The sequence below is a fragment of the Solanum dulcamara genome, chromosome 12 (assembly GCF_947179165.1).
Source record: "Solanum dulcamara chromosome 12, daSolDulc1.2, whole genome shotgun sequence".
In the NCBI taxonomy this organism is placed as follows: Eukaryota; Viridiplantae; Streptophyta; class Magnoliopsida; order Solanales; family Solanaceae; genus Solanum; species Solanum dulcamara.
Window position 1 is genome coordinate 630,924 of NC_077248.1, and position 23,108 is coordinate 654,031.

General features: G+C 31.7%; 3 protein-coding genes across 5 annotated transcripts; all 3 read right to left on the reverse strand.

The window, feature by feature from the left end:
• Window positions 1-426: 426 nt before the first annotated feature.
• LOC129876440 (G2/mitotic-specific cyclin S13-7-like) lies at window positions 427-3,356 on the reverse strand. Its single transcript, XM_055951891.1, has 7 exons — window positions 3,256-3,356; window positions 2,310-2,440; window positions 1,900-2,142; window positions 1,650-1,775; window positions 1,295-1,543; window positions 1,027-1,185; window positions 427-940 (listed from the first exon to the last, which is right to left on the reverse strand). The coding sequence occupies exons 1-7, from the start codon at window positions 3,290-3,292 to the stop codon at window positions 608-610; spliced, it is 1,278 nt and encodes a 425-aa protein (XP_055807866.1). The 5' UTR covers window positions 3,293-3,356; the 3' UTR covers window positions 427-607.
• A 784-nt stretch (window positions 3,357-4,140) lies between these two features.
• On the reverse strand, window positions 4,141-4,989 carry LOC129876760 (stemmadenine O-acetyltransferase-like). The gene is made up of 2 exons (XM_055952257.1): window positions 4,681-4,989; window positions 4,141-4,593 (listed from the first exon to the last, which is right to left on the reverse strand). Exons 1-2 carry the CDS (start codon window positions 4,987-4,989, stop codon window positions 4,141-4,143), a joined length of 762 nt encoding a protein of 253 aa, XP_055808232.1.
• Window positions 4,990-5,641: 652 nt separating this feature from the next.
• Window positions 5,642-14,211, reverse strand: LOC129877029 (stomatal closure-related actin-binding protein 3-like). 3 transcript variants are annotated; one of them, XM_055952507.1, is made up of 13 exons: window positions 13,946-14,211; window positions 12,229-12,527; window positions 11,870-11,998; window positions 11,310-11,402; window positions 11,059-11,199; window positions 9,965-10,033; window positions 9,300-9,383; window positions 8,053-8,233; window positions 7,178-7,294; window positions 6,968-7,026; window positions 6,672-6,806; window positions 6,403-6,552; window positions 5,642-5,980 (listed from the first exon to the last, which is right to left on the reverse strand). In XM_055952507.1, exons 2-13 carry the CDS (start codon window positions 12,511-12,513, stop codon window positions 5,942-5,944), a joined length of 1,482 nt encoding a protein of 493 aa, XP_055808482.1. In that variant the 5' UTR covers window positions 12,514-12,527; window positions 13,946-14,211; the 3' UTR covers window positions 5,642-5,941. The 3 variants fall into 3 exon arrangements, with proteins under 3 accessions (XP_055808482.1, XP_055808483.1, XP_055808484.1); XM_055952508.1 differs by lacking the exon at window positions 13,946-14,211 and adding an exon at window positions 13,649-13,710; XM_055952509.1 differs by lacking the exon at window positions 13,946-14,211 and adding an exon at window positions 13,150-13,166.
• Between the last annotated feature and the right edge of the window lie 8,897 nt (window positions 14,212-23,108).

The following is a 23,108-nucleotide window of genomic DNA, read 5'->3' on the forward strand; positions in this document are numbered from 1 at the left end:
AGATAATGGGAGGTTTATTATATGAAGGGCCATAAATGGGAATGAGTATTTGGGCCTAGCATGCTCTAATATGAGGGCCAGACCAAATACCACTCTGGTAGAGTTTGAAACCCTCTACCCGTTTGGGTATTCTCTCGGCTGACTTAACAGAGCAGTTGTAGTAGGAGTTCACTATGTTTGGTGGCATTAAGGTGGATCTCATATTAGAGTTCTATGGCCCAAATGCCTTCTCAAGCCTTATAATAACAACCATTATCTTTTGTAAAATACTGAATATGTTGTTGTTGTCGTCCTCTCATCCTTCTACTTTATAATTTTATTTGGAAAAATTAAGTTTGTCTCACATGCTACTCCACTTGATCAAAGAAAGCATAAGAAGAAAACTGAAAATACATCTACAGTTCATAACTGGAAAAAGAAGAAGAATCAAGAATTTAAGTTCCAAATTTCCATTTCTCAATTTAGACTACTTGGAGCTCAAGTAGCACTATTTATAGAAACCAAAATAAAAGGGAGCAACAAAACAAGGGGGATTCTTGATTGATGAAACAAAGATTAAGTCATCTTCCCAGTCAGTAGGGAATCTTGCATTTTGGGGCAGCTTCAGCTAGCATGATGATGATGATGCATCCAACAGGGATTTGGCTGGAGGTAATAATGCAACAGCACCTCTCTCAGAATTCGAGTACTTCTTGTAAATCACCTTTAGCCTGTGATTTGCAGCTTCAGCGTGATAGTTAACTAACAGCCTCGCGCACTCTATTACTTGAGACTCTGTGAAACCAGTGTGCAGCTTAAGTGTCCCATTCCAAAATGGTGTCCGCTTGAGAGTGTGTCGAGCAGCATAGACAGCTGAGGCAGCAATCATCGATGGGCAGTAGATAACGGTTGCATAATTCATCAACCCCAGTTCAGCCAGAAAATATACCATGCTTTCCATCTGGTGTTTACAAAGGGATTCACAGTTAGTACCATAAACTCATTGTGACACACAAATAAATAGACAAGAATTTACAAAGAACTTACTTCTGAATCAGGCAGAGAAGCTTTAATGAAACGTACGAGGAACACATAAGGTGTTGGGACTGTTAGGTACCATTCCAGTTGCCCAAGAATTTGTTTCTCCATAGTTAACACCTGATCATGACTGTAAGTTTTGTCTGCGATGCACACAAAGTCATTGACCTGAAAAATCAAATTAGAACATTCAAAAAGTTGTTAGCTTTAGCCATTAGCAGCTCATGTGGTGATAGAGACTTTCATATTTTATTTGATATAAGCTCTGGAGATATACCTCAGGAGCCCAAATTTCTTCATATTTGGAGGCTATGAGCATGGCACTAATGCCCACCAACTGTAATTCTCTTCTTGATGAAGTCTCGACAGCGAGATAGCGATCAACAATGTTGATTGTGAGGTAAAGAGTTTCTTGATTAAGTTCAAATTTGAGGTGGACTTCAATCAACCAATCAATCAGAATTGCTCTCATCTTTTCGCTTATCTCAGGCTGTGAATCTATGTAGTCATGAACTCTTGTCTCACTCTGCAAAGAAGCACAAATATTCGAGTTGATCACAATATTACTAGTAAACAAGAAACATAAAATAGACGGCAGCAATCAATATAAGCTCAAGTTCAAGACAATATACCTCAGCTAGTTTGTAGAAGTTGTAAATGTCTTCAACATATTCCAAAACTGCCAATTCATTGTTCACATCTGCAGCATCAATGTCCACAATCTGTTCCTTTGGTTTCTGACTCAGACCACATGCAGCCTTTATAAAGTTGACAAAAACATCAGACATTCCTCTAATTGTACAACTTACAATTATGTAAAACACAAAGCAATCCTCTACATATCTATAATGTTCTAAAATTAACAAAAGGGGCATATCAAACCTTGCTTCGAGCAGTGAGGGTCGAAGTAAGAGTTGATTTCTTCTTTGAAATGTCTTCAGCAGCCTGCTTCTTCCTTAGCATCTTCTTCTCCATTTGTTTCTCTCGAGTGTCCGGACTAATTTCAATAATCTCCTCAGGCTTTGGCTTAACTGTGGCTTTCTTCTGAGTTGGTTTCCTTCCAGCAGGTACTTTTTGTGCTCCATTAGCAACATTTGCTACTTTTACATTAACAGCCACAGATTTCTGCAAATAGTTGGGGGGAAAAAAACACAATTCCACAACCAAATTAGTACTATAACATCACATTGAGATTGAAAAAAAAAAGATTATGACTTTTTTGTCATAACCTTCTGATTTTCAGCTGCTGCCAACAATTGTGCACAAAAGCTCCTTGTTATGGGGCGAGATACCTGAGGAAGTGGCTTTCCTTCGACTCCACGGCCTGTAGCCAGATTCCCAATATCACCAAGCGCCTTTCTATTTCTCCCTTCTGCTGCCATACTCTTTTTCTGCTTTACTACACCAGGGACAACTACCTCACCTAAACAATAACAAGTATTTCAATTTAGTACACCAAACAAACATAGACGCATCCAAGATTTAAAGTTTATGTATTGTGGAGCCCATGTAGCTTTTTAACTTACTAAATTCGTTCGGGGTAGAATTTATTATACTACATATTAAGTGAAATTCATAACACAAATACAAGATTTAAGCTAAAGTTACAATCCGTCCCTGAAAACAAAACACCATTAACATTCAATATCATTGTGTAACATCATTTACTGAACCATCAATCTATCATGAACATTTCAAGAGATTCACTCAATAACAATGTACATTAAGTAATTTTTTATACATACGGAGTGAATTTCTTAACACAAATACATGATCTAAGCTAAAGTTACGATCCGTAACTAAAAACAAAGCACCATTAACATTCAATACCACTTAAAGAGTTCATCGATCTATCATGAACATTTCAAGAGATTCACCCAATAACTAACCCTAAATAACACAAAAAGATACAATTTTGTATCTTGAATATTATGAGAAACCCAATTATAGAATATCAAATAGGCCCCATTTCTCATCAGGCTATCACTCTTAACAATATCTTGTTTACATTTAATCTAAGCATCTTCAAGAGACCCAACCCCCCCAAAAAAAGACAGGTAAGTAGAAATTGATAGACCCATTACAGAAATGAAAAAACTTTGAACAAAATTAGATTCATGGTTTAACCCCATTTGGGATTTCTTGAACAAAAAACACTTATTCAAATCAAATGATCAAGTAAACTAATCGAAATGAAAAGGGAAAAAAAGGAATCAAAGAAGGACCCAAAGATTTCACCTTTATTCTGCTGTTGAATAACATTTCTTGAAGCCATTTTTCAGAGAAACTTTGAAACTTTTCCGTCTGAATATTTTGGGAGAATGAAGAAGAAAGACACCCTATTTGAAGCTGCACAAATCGGAGCTTCACTCCCAACGGTCTTATTTTTTTCTTTTAATCTAAACCGCTAGATGAAGTTGTGGATCCAACGGTTGTAATTGGTTTTAGACAATTGGGCTTATTGTGCCCCTCCTGTAATAAAGCCCATTAAGGACTGTTCAAATCTTACCGTTGAGTTTAATTGTTAATTAAAATTACCATTGATTTTAATCAATCACTCACTATTACCCAATTTAATTAGTTGGAGTAAACTATATGAATGGTCTTTTTATATGTGAGTTCTTTTCATTTCAATATCGGCAAGTGAAATGATAAGTTAAGGTCGTGCTACTCAGTTGCTTGCATTCGACTTTATACAATAAAAAATACTAATGATAATGGATCACTAGAATTCTATCCTCTTCATCAAATCTACAATTTCCACATTGTGTGTACCTTTAAATCATTGAGCTCACCACCAAAATAACCCTCCAAAGTCAATTTCGCCTCTCTTGGAAACATAGTTTTGTTCATGAAGTAGTTATCTTTTGTCTGTATGTTCTTTCGAGAGATTTGGAAGAATTGTTCTTTGTTAACGGAAACTAAAGAAAGAAACATTTTATTCGCTTTAAAGAGAAGCAGTAAGTTCCCTTGATCCCACTACGTATATATTTTAATTAGGTTTGACTTACTTTCTTACACTTGTGCACAAACATGATTTTATAATTACAATAAAAATAAAAATAAAAACAAATACAAATGCAAGGTGATTAGAATTAAAGTTGATGCAACATGTTTTTCAAATTAGTTGACAGATCCAAATGGTAGCAACTGCAGCTCTAGCTCTTGTTGAAAATTTGACATAGCATCTTTATCTTTCAAACATATCCACGCATCTATTCCATCACAATCCTTTGTTTCCATCAATTGGACATTATTCCTAGGCATCCTTGGACTTGAACTTACCCATGATGGTTTTCCCCAATCAAAATCAACGTATATATTGTAGCCACACAAGCTACTAAGTTGTAACGCAATCTCCCCTAGGATTTGCCTTTCAGTTATCTCCATGAAGTCACAGGGAATGGCAAAAATCGCCTCATCTCGACTTTGTTTCTCCACATACTTGGAACTCAGTTGTGAAAACGATTTTCTTATACAATTCACCAATGTGGCTGAGTCAGATCCATCGTCGTTCTCACCTTTACACGCTGTGGCAACTCCAACAACATTTCCTACACAATGATCTGGCAATGGCTGAACAAATCGCCTTCATAGATTTACTTGGTTCACCAATTTTGAAGCACCAGCAGTTATGACACATTTCTAAATCAGAGCTAATACAGCTTCAACCCGTGTTGGCACGGGTACATCATCGCTCACGGCCTTAGCCCTGGGCGATGTTATAGTAGAAGCATCAAAAGTAAATAATTTTGAAACACTTTGTTCGTTATAATAGAAATTGGTAAATTCAAACTGCAGTGTTGGTTTGTTTGAGACATGAGGGATGGGTGGTGGCAAGTATTTAGCAGCTGAAACGAATTCAGGTAAATCATTGGAGCTACCCTGGGCAGTTTTTGCCCAGGCATTGGCGAGGCCATACAGCGTGGCCCCGTCAGCAATTTTATGAAAAGCACATATACAAATAGCCATACCTCCAGGCTCCACATTTGAAAAATGTGACTTGGACAAGCTGGGGATATAAAGTTGAACTATGGAATAATGAAGAGACAACAGTATTGGGGAGGAAATCTTTGATTAAGTCGAGATTTCTCAGAACGTCTTTGAACTCATAATTATGAGCAAATGCCTCGTAAAAAGGTGCTCAGCATATAGGGATATTCCCATTTGATCCAAATAAGAGTATTCAAAGCATTTAAGATTATTGGGAGTGGGAGAAAGAGGTTTAATTAGCTCCATAGAAACTATCTCAATCTTTCTTTCCATGGCTAATTACTTGTTAATTATGTAACTATTAAGTGTAACTTGCTTATATATATAGTGTATATTATGATGAACTCTATACGTTGTTATATTTGATTTCGAATTTTTAATTATAAAGTCAAATTGTAGGTATCATGTGATATCAATTAAATAATGCTGCATTAATGAGTTGCATAATTAATGGTTTTTAAAATTTATAAATTAATTATGCGTGGTCTAGCTACCACTTCTATTAATTATATTATAGTCAATGAGAGACCATGTGGCATTAATTGGTGCGGGATTATATAATAATTGTCTTCAACATGACATTAACCATTGCAAAATAGTAAAATAGACTATGGAGTTCATTAAATAGATGTAGTAAAAAGAAATTTCATTAAAATGCAAATAGACCAATCAATTAGTAAAATTTGTTACAACCCATAATAAGGCAAACCTAAAAAAAGAACATTGCCTAGAAAGGATGTAACTAATTAGTGAAAAAAATATTACAATGACAGAGACATGTTTCATTACTAAGTGCACACACAAATATAATAAGAAATTGATCACTCACATTTAAAAAAAAAAAAAACTAATTATACTCACCAAAAATTAAGGAAAAATAACTAATTAATTGACTCTCATTAGTGAAAATAACATGGAAATCAGTATATGTCTAAAGCAAAGCATCATCATCAGGTCCAGCAAGAATTACCTGCATTTTGTAGAAAAATTTGCCTTAGTATCTCTAACTTGAAGGGAGAGGAAGAGGAGCAGTCGCGGATTCAAGATTTTAAGTTAGTGATGGCAGAATACCATTGCACTCATTCTATGTTGCTCAGACTCTTCAAAAATATCGATGAATGTGAGTTCCTTCAAAAGTAGTGTGCATTTTTGGAGGATCTGACACGAGCATGGTAGCATTTTTCAAGAGTCCGAGCAACAACTCACCACACCTTAGGGACACTAGTTGTTAACTTAATGTAGTATATCCCCTATTAAAGAGTACCAATTATAACACGAGAATTCATACAACCGACTTCTACTGATTTTGGGATTGAGGCATAGTTGATTGAGTAATTTATAACTAAAAAAAGATATGCAGCTAAGTTGAAGAAACAAACAGAAGCTACTTACGTTGCAGTCCATGGCATATTTCCGAGCTGCCAAAAGTGCTCCGTTTCTTTCTTTCTCTGATTCAAATACTAACACAAAGGAATGTCCTTTCCTTGGTAGCCAAAACAATGACTTAGCCGCAGAATTTCCGCCTCCTCTAAATCCACATAGCTGAAATGAAAAGTTTTTTTGGGGGTAAGATATGATTCACTTAGTATTTGGAGTGAATAATTGAAAGAACCTATATGAAGCACATATAATAACTCAAACTGAATAGTAAATACTGGTACCTGCATAGACTTAGAGTACGAATCTCTAGCTTTTGTAATCCATCCTTTGCCCAACTTCAGCTTTGTTTTCCCGACATGAAAGCAGTGTGCAGAACGTGATGGATAGTTCCGTCCATTCATCTGTGCAATAACCACCTGCAAAAAAAAATGATAATCTGATTACCATAAAGTAGTCAACTGACAGACAAGTCCACTATTTTGAATTTACATCAGCACAAAAATGAACTGATGCAACTGCTTGATATTTGACTTCCGGAAAAGTGTATTAGATGCAGAAATCGTATGAGAATACTTACACTGAATTCAATGTTTGACTTCCGGAAAAGTGTCTCGACATAACTCCCCAATCCAGATGCTGAAAGAATTGAATTAAAAGAACTTCTCATCTTTTGTCATTAACATAAATAAAAAGACAATACGGGTAAAATGCTATGACAAAGCTACATTTAGAAGTGAACATTAAGATAGACACTCATAAATTGAAATAAATGTGGTCCAGGACCAACCTGTATCGATAGGAGTAGTAGTTGTCAGTGAGACTTTTTGGCCATTTGAGACTATATCTGCTTCTAAAAGTCTCCCAATGTCAATAGGCTCCGGAGCATAAACAAATTTGTCTGCACCTGGTACAGTGAACAAGTAATCATTTAATGACAAAAATTGTGGTGCAGTAAAAAAGAAGATGTTAAGCTCTCAATAGCTAGTTAGATTTCAAAATTGGTGGACCCAAAGTAATCGCTAAAATTAAATTAGTATATATGTTACATGGTCTCTCATAGGATTATCAGATTCCTCTTATGACTACATTACAGTTTATTCAAGCTTCTGAAGGTTCTTAAGGCATTTTAGAGGATTCATATGAAGTACTAGTACCCAAATTGTACTCTAGACATAACATAGTCCTTGTAATATAGACTAACATTTGTATTTGTTGAGACATGAATGAATTTCCACATATTGATGAATGTATTTACTTTCATTTAAAGATATAAAATTTTAATGAGTTAATCATCAAAAAAACACCTGAACTCACTTTTTCACAAGTTTCACACCTCAACTATAAGTTGTTCCCTTTTCCTACCTAAACTATCACCATTATGTATTATAATTTATAACACACCTCAAAGCTGACTAGGACAACTATATACTGTTCCCTTTTCCTACCTAAACACTTAACTAGGTGTGTTTTAAGACAGATAGTGATAGTTAAAGCAGGAAAGGGAACAACTAATAGTTGGGATGTGAAACTCGCAAAGAAGTGATAGTTCAAGTGTGTTTTTGACCATTATCATAACGTTACACAAGAACGTGGAATCTTTAGCCGTTTTCAAATTAAAGACTTGAGAAGATATATATGCAGAATGGAAAGCAGAGTTAATACCAACAATAGGTTCCCTTCTGCTGCATTCAGATGATAAACGATACCACTGAATTGAATATTTTGAAACATCAATGGCTTCATCTGAACATGACTGGATTCTTATTATAGAGCCTAACGTTTCAGAACCAATCAACTCATAAAATTCGGATTTATTTTGCCCGGCTCTTCTGCTCATTGTTAGCTGCAAACAATGAGGAATCATCAGTATTCCAAACAGAAAAGGAGTAGAATTACTACAGGCTAAATAAATTCTACTGGACATAATATATAGGTGGATAAAAATGCCAAAAGATTCCACACTTGCATCCTCTCTGGTGGTAGTCAAAAAAAGCATTAGAATTTAAGAGCCCTATGGGTGATTTCTGAGAAAATGAATATATTTGCTTAATATCTCAGAATAGTCTTATATTCTAAAGGTCATACAGAGTTGAACAATAATATTGTATAATAGTTCATTTATGTGAATTTAATAATGAGACGCGATATGTAGTTAATTGAATTTATTGTTTAATATATGAAGGACCCCCTGGATTCATGAGAGCTTTAATCATCATGGATAGCATGTTTTAGTAAGTGGGACTTTCAACACTTTTCATTAGTAACAGTAGGAACTGCCTTAATTGGTTAGACAGAAAAGGGTAGTTAAATTGCATACAGTTGTTTCAATCTGTATCGAACCTGCCTCTCTTCTGAGAACTGAGAAGCATTAAATAGCCAATGATAGTTCAATCATAAGTAGTTAGTTTCAGTTTGTGGATAAGTACAGCAAACTCCTAATAACCAATGATAGATTTTGACGAAAAGGGAAATTTCCAGTTTCTTACCCGCTCAACAACCCCGAAACATGTACCATAATCGGATATATTTTCAGTTCCATCTAGTTAGAATTAAGGTGTAGTTGATTGATACTATCATATAGCTGAAAGTGATCAGGACTGAACGTAACAAAGGAAAGATACAGCAGTTAGTTTACGAGTGTGCTTTCTGGCTTATAACTTGGTTTAGTGGGGGAAAAGAACATGGAGAAGTACTAGTTGTAGGTTGTTCTGGAAGTGGCATGATAGCAACACATGAGGCTTTGTAAGACAAGCAAATCACAACTGATCTAGCCAGTGCTGGGCTCAAATTTTGAAAGAGGGGATCACTCTAGATAAGTTTTTACAATTTTAAACTCTGTACATTCACGAAAAGATATACGATACTCTTCCAAGTTCAATGAATCATTGGATCCTAAACAAAAAGGATACCTCTTTCTGAAGCTTAAATGAAACCGTAGACTTCTCCCTGATCTGGATTCTCAACGCTCTCAGTTCATGTTCCATGTCCATCACCTAAAAAATATGAAATATTTGTTGTCACAAGTGCATAGAACATAAGATAAAAAGGTTGAAAGTTGTATGAACAAGGCCAACGATCAATCTTCAGATGGGTCAACTAGGGAAAAGAAGGAACTAAAAGTTTGTCCATGCAATCATAAGCTGCAACAGTTCATTATAAATCCAAGCTTCATTGCAAACCAACAATTCATATCGTCTATCCAGAGACTGTCATCGTCAGAGCCACATGCCACATAACTATTCAAGAAGATGTGCAGTTCCGATTATAAGACATCTGCTTCGATTGTCAAATTTTGTTCAAATATTGAGAGGAAACTGCTGACAACCAAGTCCATGATATGACTTGAAAAAAATGTTATTCGGAGCTATATTCTACATTTAGTTGTTGAACTCAGCAATTTATCTAGATATAAACAGGGGGAACAACTATTTCCAAGCTGAATATCCACTATGAGAAGAAAAAACTAACGAAGAGACAGAACCGCGCATCTTAATCTAAATATAACTTCTAGTGAAAGTTCAAGTGGTGTCATGGATTGGCTACGAAAGTAAAGGGAAGCATATTTAAAGCATACCTTACTAGGCTGATGCAAGAGTTTTATTCTTCTAGCTTCTTGAACCTCTTCCAGCAGTCCCTCCACTTCCTGGCAAAGACAAGTGTTAGTTCCATTCGGGAAATAAAACCTTTTTCCTTTCACGAAAGTCAAATTGTTTTTGAATGTAATTACCATAATCAACTATTGTCAAGAAAAAGAAAAGCATAATTTGGAAATCTAAAGCAGAAAAGTAACTTCGGATGCTTTTGTAGTTCTCTACACATTGAAATTTGTGCAAGGCAACTGTGAACCATCAGCAAGATTGAGAATAGTTAAGACCTTCAACTCACATGGAAGTCAAAAAGGCCATCTATGATTGAGAATTTAGTACGCTTTCTTCACTTGGTTAAAACTAGTGAGACTTGGTTAAAACAAGTTCTCTCTATATATAAGTAGAAAGAAAGATCCTATATTTATCACGTCATAGACACTATATTCTTTTCAAATATTATTAGTAGGCTCAAGACTGAAAACTGTTTGGATAAGAATACAAGGATTTCTTGTTGCAAGTTTGAGTTACATAAAAAAATGTTGTGTCAAATGTAAGCCATTGATGTATTATATTTTGTGACAAGACAAAAGAAATGATAGCAACGACGAATTTTCTTGCGAGATCGATGATCAAAATAATGGAGCAGACCAAAACTAAAGACAAACTTTTTTCCCTCAATGAGTTCGTTATATTTCATGTAAGATTAAATAAGAGTTGAGGGTCAAAAACACGCCTAAAGTATCCCGGTTTTTCGAGTTTCATAACTGAACTATCAAGTGTACTAGTATCCTACCTAAACTATCACCAACTATTTATCAAAACATAGCACAACTATCAATTGTTCCCTTTTCCTACCTAAACGATGGTGATATTTCAGGTAGGAAAAATGGAAAATGGAACAACTGATAGGAAATATTCTATAAGGAAATTATGGAATACAAACTTTGTACACCAAAATCAAACTGAAGGTTAAAAGCACAGAAGTTGACTATATTGATATTTTAAAAAACAAGACAGACTTCAAAGAGGCAATGAATAAATATATCTCAAAAATAAGAATGGACCAATGCATGGTAGTTACCTGTTTTGCAGAGGTCGGGGAATTCCTTTCTTCTTCGTCAAGAGCCTCTCCAATTCTTTGCACGACTGATCTGGCACTCTCAATTTCAGCACAAGCAAAAGATCTTTCCTGGTTAACCAATCTTTTAGCATCTTCAGAGGCCTGTAAGAAAAAAGACTTTTAGTTTCTTTTCTCCATGTTTCTTTCACTACAGAAAAGCACACAGATTATTGACCGAGGCTTGACCACAATTCAAATGATATAAAAATAACCTGCTTGAGAAAATTCACAAGCTTTTTCACTTCAAACTTCTCTTGAATAAGCTCTCCCTCATTTTGTGTCAACTTTACTGCCAAAGCTTCCACCTGGACAAAGTATGTGGTGAAGCTTTAGGAACATATATAATTAGCTAAGTAAACCAGAGAATCTTCCAAAGTACATATCTGAAAAAATTTCTTTTTTTCATTACATTTGGCAATAGACAAACAAGGAATCACTGATTCAAAAGCGAGAATTTCATGATAGAATAGAAAATGAAGGCTATGTTATATAACAAATAGATGCAGCTAGGCCTCTATCTATCTATCCATCTTAATGTTTTAGCTTTCATATCTTACTACGACAAAAATTGTGAAACATAGCCTCAACTACTTAAACAGCAGTTGACAAATATATGTCAATAACACTTATACAGAGAAGCGGTATTAATTAGACTACTAAAAACCGCTCGGAAGCAAATTATTGGATTCCGCATAGCTTATTAATACCTGGCATGCCAAAAGAAATGAAGCAGAAGCACTATTATGTGGGACAATCAGCAAAGAAGACTAACCAATGAAATAGCTTTTTCAATGTCCTCCTTGTTTAGTCCTGTCAATCTTCCTTTGAGAAATTCTAAAGAATCTCTGAGCTTCTTCAAAAGGACATGTCCCTCTAGGGAAGGTGCCTCTCTAATTTTAGCCTGGAAAAAAGAAAAGCCCATTATGTATATAATTAAAGTCCTATATTCGAATCTTCATAAAAAATATATCTATCTCAGAGACCAAAAACGCGGTAAATGTGTCTAGCTTCACATGAAAAAATTCATGTCTTTGTTTACTTTTTTCATCTCTATTGTCCTACGCGATGTAAAATGAAAACATCAACAAACAATTAGATGGCACAAGGGTGCAAACAGAAAAATGAATGTACCTCATTAGACAATTTAGCTGCAGCTGACAGATTCTTGTCAAATTTGCTAGCAAGGTCACGAACAGAAAGGCGGTTGTGTTGTTCTGTCAGCCGATTTGTTTCTTCCTCGACTACTTCCTTTAAAGGCGGGCCTTTATTATCCTCCTTTGTCTCCTGTAGAACCTCAAAGTTGGGTCCTAGCTTATATGTCGGAAACTGGTTATTGGACAAGCTCACATCTCTTGATACTGACCAAACTATCTGCATCTGAGGCTCATCTACAAATTCTGGACTGACCTTTGTCATTTGACCAGTCTTATCTGTTCATCAGGATGCGATAAATTTAATATCCCAACAGACATCAGCAAGAGATCAAATATCTACAAGAAAGTTCCCAAAAAAAAAATGCAGCCTACATGGAACATCTGTAACTATACCATCCCACACCCTCAAAAAGGGGAACTAAATATAGGCATGTAAACCCAAGATAAATGGGCAATTGCCTAAAACTTAGTAACAATAGCAGAAAAGGGTATTCAGAAATTAGTTAAACTACTGCTGATCAAGGAATGAAAAAGAAAAATAAGAAAGAAACTTCAAGACTAGAGTGTTATAAGAATAAAGTTCCACACAGAAAAATAAAAATAAAAATATACCAAAAAGGAGGTAATTTAGAAATTTTGATGGGTGAAAGGGGGGCAACATAAAGTTTAAAGGCTACAATATATAACCAAAGAAGGTACAAAGCATGTTTGTGTTAAAGACAACATGATTACTGCTGGAGATAGTAATAATTGCATTGACAAAGGCTTTCTAGTGAAGATCCATCATCAGCAATGGAGAAACAGAAAAACCAACAATTCTTGATCTTAAATGTCACAAAAGAAATTGGCAAAATGAAAAAGAACATTTTTAGAGAAAGTAAAGGAGGAAAAGGAAAACCTCAGGATTTAACTTGACAACCAAAATAGAGAAGAAAAGTGAGATTGTAGAATCAAGAAAATTTGCACTTCCCGTAATTTGTATAGTATAATGTATTCTTGAGAGTGAAAATTCTTTTGTTTCGGTAAAGTAGCTTATCTGTCTCCAAATAGAGAATATGAAGACATGCATTACCAAATGTAGAAATAAAAAAATTTATTACTGATACAGACATTTCTTTAACAGTTTAACCCTTTTTTTGCGTGTGTAATACATCATTAGATGAATAAAGACAAACTTTCCTTAATAAACATGTTTAAGATGCAAAAATCAAGTCATTTAATTAAGGAAAGAACATCCTTTTCCTCACCAGCAAAGCAAACCAAGGACCCAACAAGCAAAATAGTTTTTTTTAAGAAAAAAACTCCATGCATTAGCAGAAGAACAAAAATGGAAGAACCCCAAATGAATAAAACACTAAAGAATGAATCAAGGAGCTGAAAAAAATGCTAATACTTACAGATTATTGAAGAAATTAGGCAGATGAAAAGAACATGTTTTTATGTTCTTGAAACTGAAAAGACACAAACTTTCCTTGCTCAACATGCTTAAGAAGCAAAAATCAAGGCATTAAATTAAGGAAAGAACATCCTTTTCCTCACCAGCAAAGCAAGCAAAACCCCCAACAACCAAAATGGTTTGGTTTTTTTTCCAAAAAAAGCTTCATGCATTAGCAGAGGAACAAAAATGGAAGAAACCCCAAATGAATAAAACACTAAAGAATGAATCAAGAAGCTGAAAAAATGCAAATACTTACAGATTATTGAGTAAATTAGGCAGATGAAAAGAACATATTTTTATGTTCTTGAACAATAGGCAGCCCACTGAAACTGAAAGTTCTTGAGAGAGAGAGAGAGAGAGAGAAGGGTGATGGGAACAAGTGAGAAGAAGAAATTTTGAGAGAGAGAGAAATGAATGTCTGCTTTTCTAAAAGCAAAGTGAAAAAGAAAAGCTTCTTCATTCCTTATGGTTTACCAGATTTCAGTTTTCCCCTTCTCTCTCTCTTTCTATAGTCTTCTCTACTCACAGCTAAGCAAAAGACATTTAGGTGTCCTTTGATTTGATTTCGTTAGAATAATTCGTTATATTGAAAGTTATATTTATTAAGTAAGTATAAATTATGTATTTATGAAAATATTTTTTATCTTTTTATGTTATTTTTATAAGCTTTAATTATTTATTTTTAAAAAATATCATCTTATTTAATTTAAATATTTTTATTTATGCATTTTCATGATTATGTCATGTATTTTTAAAATTAAACTTTCATCTTATTTAACTTAAAAATAAAACTTTCATTCTATTTAGCTTTAAAAAAAATTATCTTATTTAACTTAAATATAAAACTTTTCTCTTATTTAGCTTTAAAATAAAATTTTCATCTTGTTTTGCTTGAAAATAAAATTTTATTAAAGTAAAAGAATTTTTGTTATTAAAATTATCTATATTTTAATTGATATATAAAATATAATTTTTTAAGTTAGTAATAAACTATTTAATTAAAAACATGTAATTTAGTAGTGGAGTGAACATTTTAAGAGAAGTCAAAATATAAATAAACATAAGAATTAGATAAATAAATTCAACTTATAATATATTTATAAATAGGAATTGTATTTAAAATGTAATTTTTAATAGAAAAATATATTATAAAAAAAAAAATTAAAGTTATGAATGTTATTATAAATGTATTTAAAAAGTATATAAATATACATGAATATAAAAGTGGTGTATAAAAGAGAGTTTAAGGGGGTATTTTTGTTATTTTACATTTTTATCCCAGGATAAGTTATCCTGGGATTAGTATTCCACCACAGAGAGGGATAACTCATCCTAGTACTAATTATTAATCCTGGGATAAGTTATTCCGACCTTTACAACCAAACAAGGGATTAAAAATCACTTTAAATTATGTCGAGATTAATTCCTCTTATCCACCACACCAAAAACCCCTTACAAACACTATAGTATATGTATAGTAATTATAGCTCATAATAGGACACTCTCATTATATCTTCCTTATGGACCCTCCCATTAAATTGTTTAGGATGACAAATGTCGTGGTAGAGTGATAAATAATTGTTTATTTTTAATTTTGTGTTTGGTTTTATTTGTTTTTTATGTGAGTTTGTAGGTGAGAGCTTTTTATAAAAAATAAATAAAAAAAGATATTTATGAGATAAAATGTTTTTCGTTTATTTTGATTTTTTTTATCAAGAAACTTTGAGTCCTATGATATTTAAATTTTAAAATTTGGGAGCCTAAATCCTCTTATATTTAACTTTGGAATCGAAAATCTTGAGTCCTTCTACGTTGATTTCAAGATCAAGAATCTTAAGTTCTATGATGTTTGATTCGTGGATCGAAAATTTTGAGATCTTCCATATTTTAGTTTTTAGAAGTAGAAAACTCTTTATAAATATTTTTAAAAAAGAAAATTCATATTTTTATGGTAAGAGATCATCCTTTAATAATAAAATTTTTGGATAATTGATATTGATTCAAAGTTAGTTTCTTTAAGACTAAAATTATGTTGGTTTATATTTTTCAAACGACTTTTTTGAAAAGAAATTTGAAAAATAGCTTAGTGTACTTCTTACCAAAAATATTGACTTTCTTGATCATTTTTATTATTTGAATATAAACTTATAAAGAAAGAAAAAAGACTTCCACATTTATTGGCTTCAAATATTATTTGAAAATGAAAGTCTTTGCAGTAAGAATATTGATACCTAATCAAATAGAGGCAATTATTTGAAACGTCAATTATCATACCCAAATTCTTTAGGAAAAAGTGATGTTATGACTTGACTCTTTGTCCTAAGTTCATAATTTCTAAGAATAATATCAAAGTTATGATAGTACTACACAACACCACGATTTTTTTTTTATAGCCATATAATATTTTTAATATTCATAAACGGGATCTATTCAAATTTTCGCTACTAAAGTTTATTAAGGATAGGAGTGAGTTCAAATTTCTTTATTTTTATGGCTCAACTAATCGCAAAGTTATATAATACGAAATAATATCATTATCAACTTTTTCTATATAATCATCTACTATTCGATATTTACTAACATAATTAATTTAAATTCTCACTTAATAAACTTATTAAAAGGAGAAACTATTTTCAGCAGAGATTCATCATTTCTATAACTTGAACACAAGATTTATTATTAAATTATAATAATAATAAAATATCAGCATATCATGTTGAAGATAATGAAAAATAAAACAATAGCAACAACAAATAATATTATAGCTAAAGCAGATTAGATAATATTAAACTCAAAAAATGAGATAGTAAAAAAGTATAACAATACTGATAAAAAAAAACTAGATAATGTTCAACTACGTAATAATCTTCTACGCTATTAAATTATATTTTATTTATTTGTTGCAACATCTTAGTCAAAAAGTAGATTGACCAAAGTAAAAACTATGAGGTGGCAATAGGTACACTCACGTGGTGTCTCCTAATGGGCTTAACTTCAAAGCCCATCATTGTAAATCCGTTAAAAGGTCAATTTAGGTTAAAGCCCAATTAACAGGCCACTTGCAAGTGGGCCCACTTAACCAGCCTGATCTACGCAATTATCGATGTATTTTACTGGCGCGTGCAAAGGTGCGAGTAGGAGACATATTTTTACGGCAAGATATCGCTATTAGATTCACCTTCCATTTTGATACATTTGCAGAATTGCCATTTCGCGCAATTTACGTCAATGTGTTGGGTGACCTAACGCCGCCAACGACCGTTATCGGATTAAACAAGGATGGATGGATGCACGTGATGTGGCACGTGCGTGTACTATTTTTATATTTTTTTTTGTCAAAAGATTTTTTTTTTCTAGTAAGAAAAACGTATTAAGAAGAAGTATAAGAGGTTGGATATAGATGATTTCGGAATAGATAGAGATAAGTCAAAAAAAATATTGGAGAAAAGTGATTAATTAAACGATTGGATCACATGACATGTATAACTTTAGTTTATCGAGGACATTCCTAAGTAGATAGAAGGTTATATGGAATACGCAAATTAGAGTAGAATGTTAATAGATAGTTGAGCATTGTCTTATCCTTCCATAATAGTAGTCGTAGACCCGTAGTATATTTATACACTAATAGTTGTTTGCTCTTCCATTTCTTTTAATATTTGTTCTTTCTTGTACTGAGATTATAATATTATTATATACATTTGAAGTTATTTTTCTCTTTTTATTTCCAAAATATTTTGTCATGCTATATTTAGAATTATGTCATGACTTCTTTGATGATGTTCTCTCTCTTTTTTCGAATGCTTTGATATACTTGTTTTCAAGCCGAATGTTTGTCGTAAATATCTTTTTTACTCCAAACCACCTCACTTGTGGGATTGTACTAAGCGTCTTATTATTGTTATTTAATAAATTAGCAGTAATTAAGATTTAAGAAGCTACTAAAACCTAACTCATGATAATGATACTCAAAACGAATTTACTTCTATTTAAAGTGTGATCTTTTAGAATTATTTATCACCCAAAAAAATAGATTGAAATTATTTTAAAATTTTAGAATTTTATTTACATTCTTCATTCTTTTATCCTTTTTCCTCTATTTGAACTGATTACTGTGTTACAAAATTAAAATACAATTAGGTAAAGCTAGTTATATAGTAAACCTTATTAATGTCTCATTGCAGGAGACTAATTATTTTACCTAATTACTTTTAACTTCATAATATAAACAGTGTCAACATCACCAAATCCCTTTCATATTTTTCTCACTCCATTTTCAATTCAACGATATTTTAATTAAGAGGCAATATTATAGGGGTCAATAGCTTTTATCAACTCATGAAATGTCATTTTCTTTATATGGTTATATCATTTTCAAGATTATAGTATTATCGTTCTCTTATTTAAAAAATAAACTATGTACTTATTCTTTGCTGGTAGAAAACATATTTTGGATGAGAAGATATTGAAGAAATCAACGATTTGATAGTTGACAAAAAATAATGAGATAGAAAATTGAAGCATCAAATCCAAGTATGTTACGTATTTGTAATCATATTGATCGTACGATAGCTTTTATAGTTTATTTATACTAAAAAATAATTCAAATGTAGGTTTTTACTATAATTAACAAAAGAAGAACATTTTATTAACAAATAATAAAAAAACACAAATTTGGATTTCTTTCATGAATAGAAAAAGAATTAGAAAATGAAAAGAGAATAAAAAGGTGAATCAAATGTGTTGTTTCAATTAGTATAAATTACTACATCAATCTTTTCACACAAACTTTAATCATTAAATCAGTTGGATGCAACTAACCTTTTTATTTTTTTTCTTAATTTGCTTAGGGTTCTATCTTCTCATGATGAATATACTCAAGTACTAATAAAGAATGTTTACTTGTAACAATTTTTTTTTTCTAAATATCATTTTTTTGTGGTTCCCACGGACCAATCGTATCTTGCCACGTATACTAATTATCTAATTATATATATCCACATAGATTTTATTAATTAATTAATCAAAACGCGACTTGTCCTCATGATGATTGTTTTTGTAGATAAATTTTGAGCTAATTGACAAAGCTTTGCTCTAACATTTTGTATTGTTTATTACATGTAGGTGGGGTGCAATTGGTAGGCATCATTGAAGAAGCTCATTTTTTAATTGTAATTAGTGATTAAATTCTAATTAGCTCTAAAAGTATGATTAATTTGATGAATAAAAAAGTTTAAAAGGAAAAGAAATTGGAATCTTAGGGAGTTGTTTTGTTGGGCCTAACTAGATATAGCTTTCATACTGTCCTTCTTTGTTTAATGTGAGTTGGTTCATTAATAATGATTAATTTTACCTAATGCTTATTTTATACTCTAGTTAATTAATTATAAGCAAAACGTCATTGAATATGAAATGTTTTTTTTTTGTTAGAACGGAGAGAAACTCTTCGTGATTTATTTTTTCTTGAAAAAAGATAATTAAAGAGGACACGAGAATGGTTAAATATTTGTTTTATCTTCACATGATGAATAGATAAAACATTTGAATTGTTATTATATGTCAACTAATTTTCATGGTATAAAAAAATATATCATATTAATACACAATAAAGCTAAATATTTTTTTTTCTCACAACACAGTTTTGACTTTTGAGTCTAGCTGCTTGAACTCCTTTGGATGGTTTAACCCAACTAGCAGATTATGTTGTGTTAAAAAAACTCAATCATTAAAGGCTATAACAAATAGATATGAATTTAATTTGGCATTCGTCTATTTCAATTCTTGCCTATTAAACAATCTTACCCCATATTTCAATTATATTGCCTATTAAATCATTTACTATTGAGATTCTTTTTATTTCTAAAAATTCAAGCTCAAACCTCTAAAAAATAAATAAATAGATGGCATATTGAAGAACAGATAAATGGTTAAATCAACTCGTTAGAACAGCTAGAAAAATTGATAGTCCATTTAATTAGTTTCTATCATGTACAAGTTTGACTTGGTGATTGGTATGTACGAAGTTATTCAATCCTTTAATTTCTACATAAATAAGAAGAAAATTTTCAAAACAGGAGTTCACAAGATTAATAGTAGTGGGACACTGACCTTTTAAATTAAATAACATGCCTATAAAAGAGATTAAATAACTACTACAACTATCTATATTAAAAAGATTAGGTTGGCCTTATAAATCAGTAGTCAAGTAGCTAGGTAGTTTAATTTATCCATAGACATGGGGACATATTTCTTTTTTTCATTTTAACGTACATTAACTATTTATAATAATCAATACTGTACGTAAAATTTTATGCATATACTGTTGATATATTAGTTGTCATAATACGTGCATGTGTATTTAAATATGAAATACCGTCAAAAGTTTTATAAGTTGAATTAATCAAGTTCAAAATTTTCATTCTATTTTGAAGTAGCCATTCACTCGAAATTGTTTTAACTTATGTTTCTACTTTCCGTAAGCTAGATAGAGCTTTTTCGAGTTAGTTAATAGCTTGATCCCCCCCCCCCCCCTTCCCCCTTCAAAAAAATAATAATTATATAAATGTCAAATGATGTTTGCCGAGAAGAAAAAAGTCCTTGGACATGTGATAGATTTTGACATACTATTTTTGCATCTCTGATCTTTGACTATATTCGCATACATCAAAATCACTCGATAATGGTTGATCAGATTTGATATATAAATTAGCCTCTAGAAATAAAAATAAGATTTTACTTTATGTTTTAAATTAATACTTGTCAATAATTGATCAAATTTAATAAAGTCGCCTTCAAAAATAAGAATTCGTTAATAGTTGATCGAATTGTTAGATTCACCCCCAAAAATAAGAACAAAGATTTTACTTTTAATTCCATATCGACATATATATACACATAACTTTTTTTTAATGGCAAGTCCATGGAGTAGCTTCACTTTCTATCTTTCCCAGACGAACATGAAAAAAAAAACGAAAATTTTAATTTAGTAAAGAGGCAGAATGAAAGATTGGCTTTTTAGATAAGGTTTCCAAAAATAGTTATATTAATTAGTTTTGGACTATTAGTATAGACTATTTTATATTTTACGTATATCCCAAAAAAATAAAGAAGAGACTATTGCATGATTCTCATGTCCAAAAAGTTCTCAATAAATTTATAGAAGTTTTTTCTCTAACTGCCAGAAAACATAACACATGGTAGGTCCAATATGTATCTCCATGCATGTACCAATAATACTATGTGTGTAGACCCTTACATGGCCCCTATTTCCCTCCCATTCATTCAGTGTCTAGTAATTATATTAAAATTTGATTAAATTCAATTTTGCGTTTAAAAATATCTCACATTACAAGTGAAAAGTACTATTTTTGATCAAACACGATTTCATACTTAAAACTCAAAATTGAGATATCTAATAAAAAATAAAGAAATATTTATTGCTGGACCATCACAATGTTTAATTAGGTGGTAGTAGCTATATATGGCCCTCACCTCATTGTCTTTATGAACTCTTCTCTAATGGTTGCCATTTATTTGATTGGTTTATTATATATTAATGCGTCAAAGTTTGGAAGATATTTGTCATTTCGATTACAAATTTGTAATACTCAAAAAATAATTTAATTTTCATAGTATATAAAATAATCCAAACGAAAGAAGTTCTATAAATCACGGGTCTAAATAAACACATTACTAATTTTTTATTGTCACATGATAAAGATAATCTTGATCAAGGGGTTCCTTATAACAATAATTATATCGGGCTTGTGTCTTAAAAATAAAGAAATATCTTGATAAAAAGTTTGCCTTTAGCAAATTGCCATGAATCATGATTAGCCGGATTAGTGAGTTGGGAATCTCAAGTTAAAGATATGTTGATACATGTAGTAATATTAAACATTCCAATAATAATAATAGAGTAATAATATTAGGAATCCTCCCACAAGAATAAACTATATTCTCAACTAGTAGATATATCTTTTTCATCCATTGCATGTGTCCTATACCTGCATATTTAGCTATATCTGCAATATTTTAAAGAAATTATACATTTTTTGAGATAATTTCTTTTTCATATGATTTTTGATTTACTTCATCGCCTTTTAATATCACTAGACACCATATATAGATGTATTTCCACACCCACAAATTGATGCATATATATGTGGACGCAAGACAGAATCAAACTATCTTAATCGATGCACCACTTAGTATTTGCACCTTCTAGTGGACGTGATCATTTTTAATCTTATCTAGTCTTGTGTGATCACATATCTATTTAAGCATTGACATCTCTACAACGCTCATTTTGTGGATTGTTAGACACCTTAACAACCTATTATTAATTACTAATAGTCTAATACCATACAATATTGCTGGGTTTTATATTTATTCAGCAGAATTGCATGACATAACGTGAAATTTTTTCATTTCAATTGTCCAATTTTAACTCTATGAATAACATTTTAATTTATCGTATCATTATCTTGAAATAACGAGCGTAGATATCTAAAAGAGTGGTCCAAGCAACATTTTAAATTTTTTCCCCTTTTCAAGATAGAGTGCTTTATTTTTCTAAGAAGAAAAAAGAGTCCTTCAATTTTAAAGCCACAAGATCAACTCTCTTTATTATGTTTCTGGGATTTTGCAGCTTTTCTAAAGTTGCTAGTATTTACATCTTCTTGTTTATAAATTTGAATTGAAATCAAATCTTCAAAAGCAAGATAGTAAAGTTTCTTTCACTTTAATATTATTGAAAGAGTTAACATAAATTGTTTTTTATATAGTATAAATTGTTTTTTATATAGCAAAAAAACAAGGAGAATGACAATATTCATATTATGTGTACTCTATTTGGATGCAGAAAAATCATCACAAAGAAGACATAAAAGTCACAGAGAATAATTGTTTGAACAGTTGAGAAATGTCCAAAATACCAGACACAATCCAAGTCTATGAGTAGTCAATTGACTCCTCGTACATAATGAATTTTTGTCACTTTCCTCATTTTTTTTTTTATATTATATGTCGTAGAAAAAGAAGAAAAAATAGTCATGTGAGATTTTAAATTGAAGTTTACAAGTTCTAGACTATACACTCATTTCTGTTTTTTGGATCAATTATTAATACATATTAAGAATTTCCGTCAAAATTATTAAATTTTATTGAACACATAAATTTAACGGTAGAAATGAGCTCCTCTAGAGTAAAATCCCGTCGTCATCTATGGTAATTTCTCTTACATTTTCCTACAACTTGTTCTCTCATCCCTTATTGGTCTTCCCCTCCAAAGAATGGGCCCAAAAAAATTATAAATTGGACTTATTTGATTTTTCGATTCTCAAACTTTGCTTAATCTATGGATTGGGTCATTAGGTGATTGGGCTTACAACCTTTGGGCCAATTTAACAAGAGAAATT